This window comes from Perkinsus marinus (genome assembly GCF_000006405.1).
Source record: "Perkinsus marinus ATCC 50983 genomic scaffold scf_1104296975682, whole genome shotgun sequence".
NCBI classification, from domain to species: domain Eukaryota; phylum Perkinsozoa; order Perkinsida; family Perkinsidae; genus Perkinsus; species Perkinsus marinus.
The window spans coordinates 1-946 of record NW_003200677.1 but is presented as its reverse complement, the minus strand read 5'-3'; the positions used below and the strand labels follow the sequence as shown (position 1 = coordinate 946).

The following is a 946-nucleotide window of genomic DNA, read 5'->3' as shown; positions in this document are numbered from 1 at the left end:
AGTCTGAGAAAGCTCCAATGTGTGGAGGTAAGTTCCCTCTCGGCATCTTTGTTGTTGAGAAGCAACAGTTCGAGTCGGGTGTTAAGTTTGAGGGATATGATGGAGAAGTCCGACATTCATCTCGTGGCTACCCCGGCGTTCCTTGAGGAGAGATCTGATGAAGTACAGAAACTCTACCAGGATCTTATCGATGAGACTATGGCTACCCGCAATACTGTTGTTAAGGTGTTCGATGCTCCTGCCAACTTGGTTCAGAAATCCGGTGCTCAAGTATTGCAGTTTGCTGCCTTTGATGTTGATCGTACGGGCCGAGCCTACATCTCTGAGATCAACGAATGCTTCCGTTCTCATAACGTTGAACCCAAGAGATTCTACGTGGACTCGTTCGCCAATGGTATCGTCACCTATACTTGCTTCTTCGACCCCACTTTCCAGGGTGAGGCATTGGAAAGGCTCGCGCAGACTCTTCGTTATGTGAGCCATTTCAAGCATAACCCGAGGAAGTCCGGTTTGGTTTGGGAACTTGTGCTCAACAATAAGATCACACCCGAGCATGCTATCTTCCTTATTACTGCTGCCAAGTTCATCTTCTCATTCTTCCCTAAGGAGACTGAGGAGTATCTCGCTTTGGCCGACTATTTCAAGAGTGACCCGTCCAAGAAGAGTGAGCTGGATACTCTCTTCAGAGATACCATGGCTAATGCTATTACTTATGAGAGGATCTATGATGCTCTCACCTCCAACTATGAGCTCACTCTCCCTATGTTCGACGACTTCAAGAAGGTTGCCACTGGTCTATGCAAGCCTTTCTACAATGAGGAATTGGCTGCTAAGGTTGATGATCAGGTTGGATCTCGCTTCGATGCGAAGATCTTGAAGACTCTGTTGAAGCTCAGCGCTCATCTTCAGATGACAAACTTCTTCAAGCTGGTACAGCCTCGGCTAT

General features: G+C 47.5%; 1 protein-coding gene across 1 annotated transcript; it reads left to right on the top strand.

Annotated features, from left to right (window-relative positions):
- Positions 1 to 99: 99 nt before the first annotated feature.
- On the top strand, positions 100 to 930 carry Pmar_PMAR003959 (conserved hypothetical protein; the record flags this gene model as incomplete). Its single annotated transcript, XM_002765084.1, has 1 exon — positions 100 to 930. A coding segment is annotated over one exon (831 nt), but the record flags the coding sequence as incomplete, so codon positions are not given.
- Between the last annotated feature and the right edge of the window lie 16 nt (positions 931 to 946).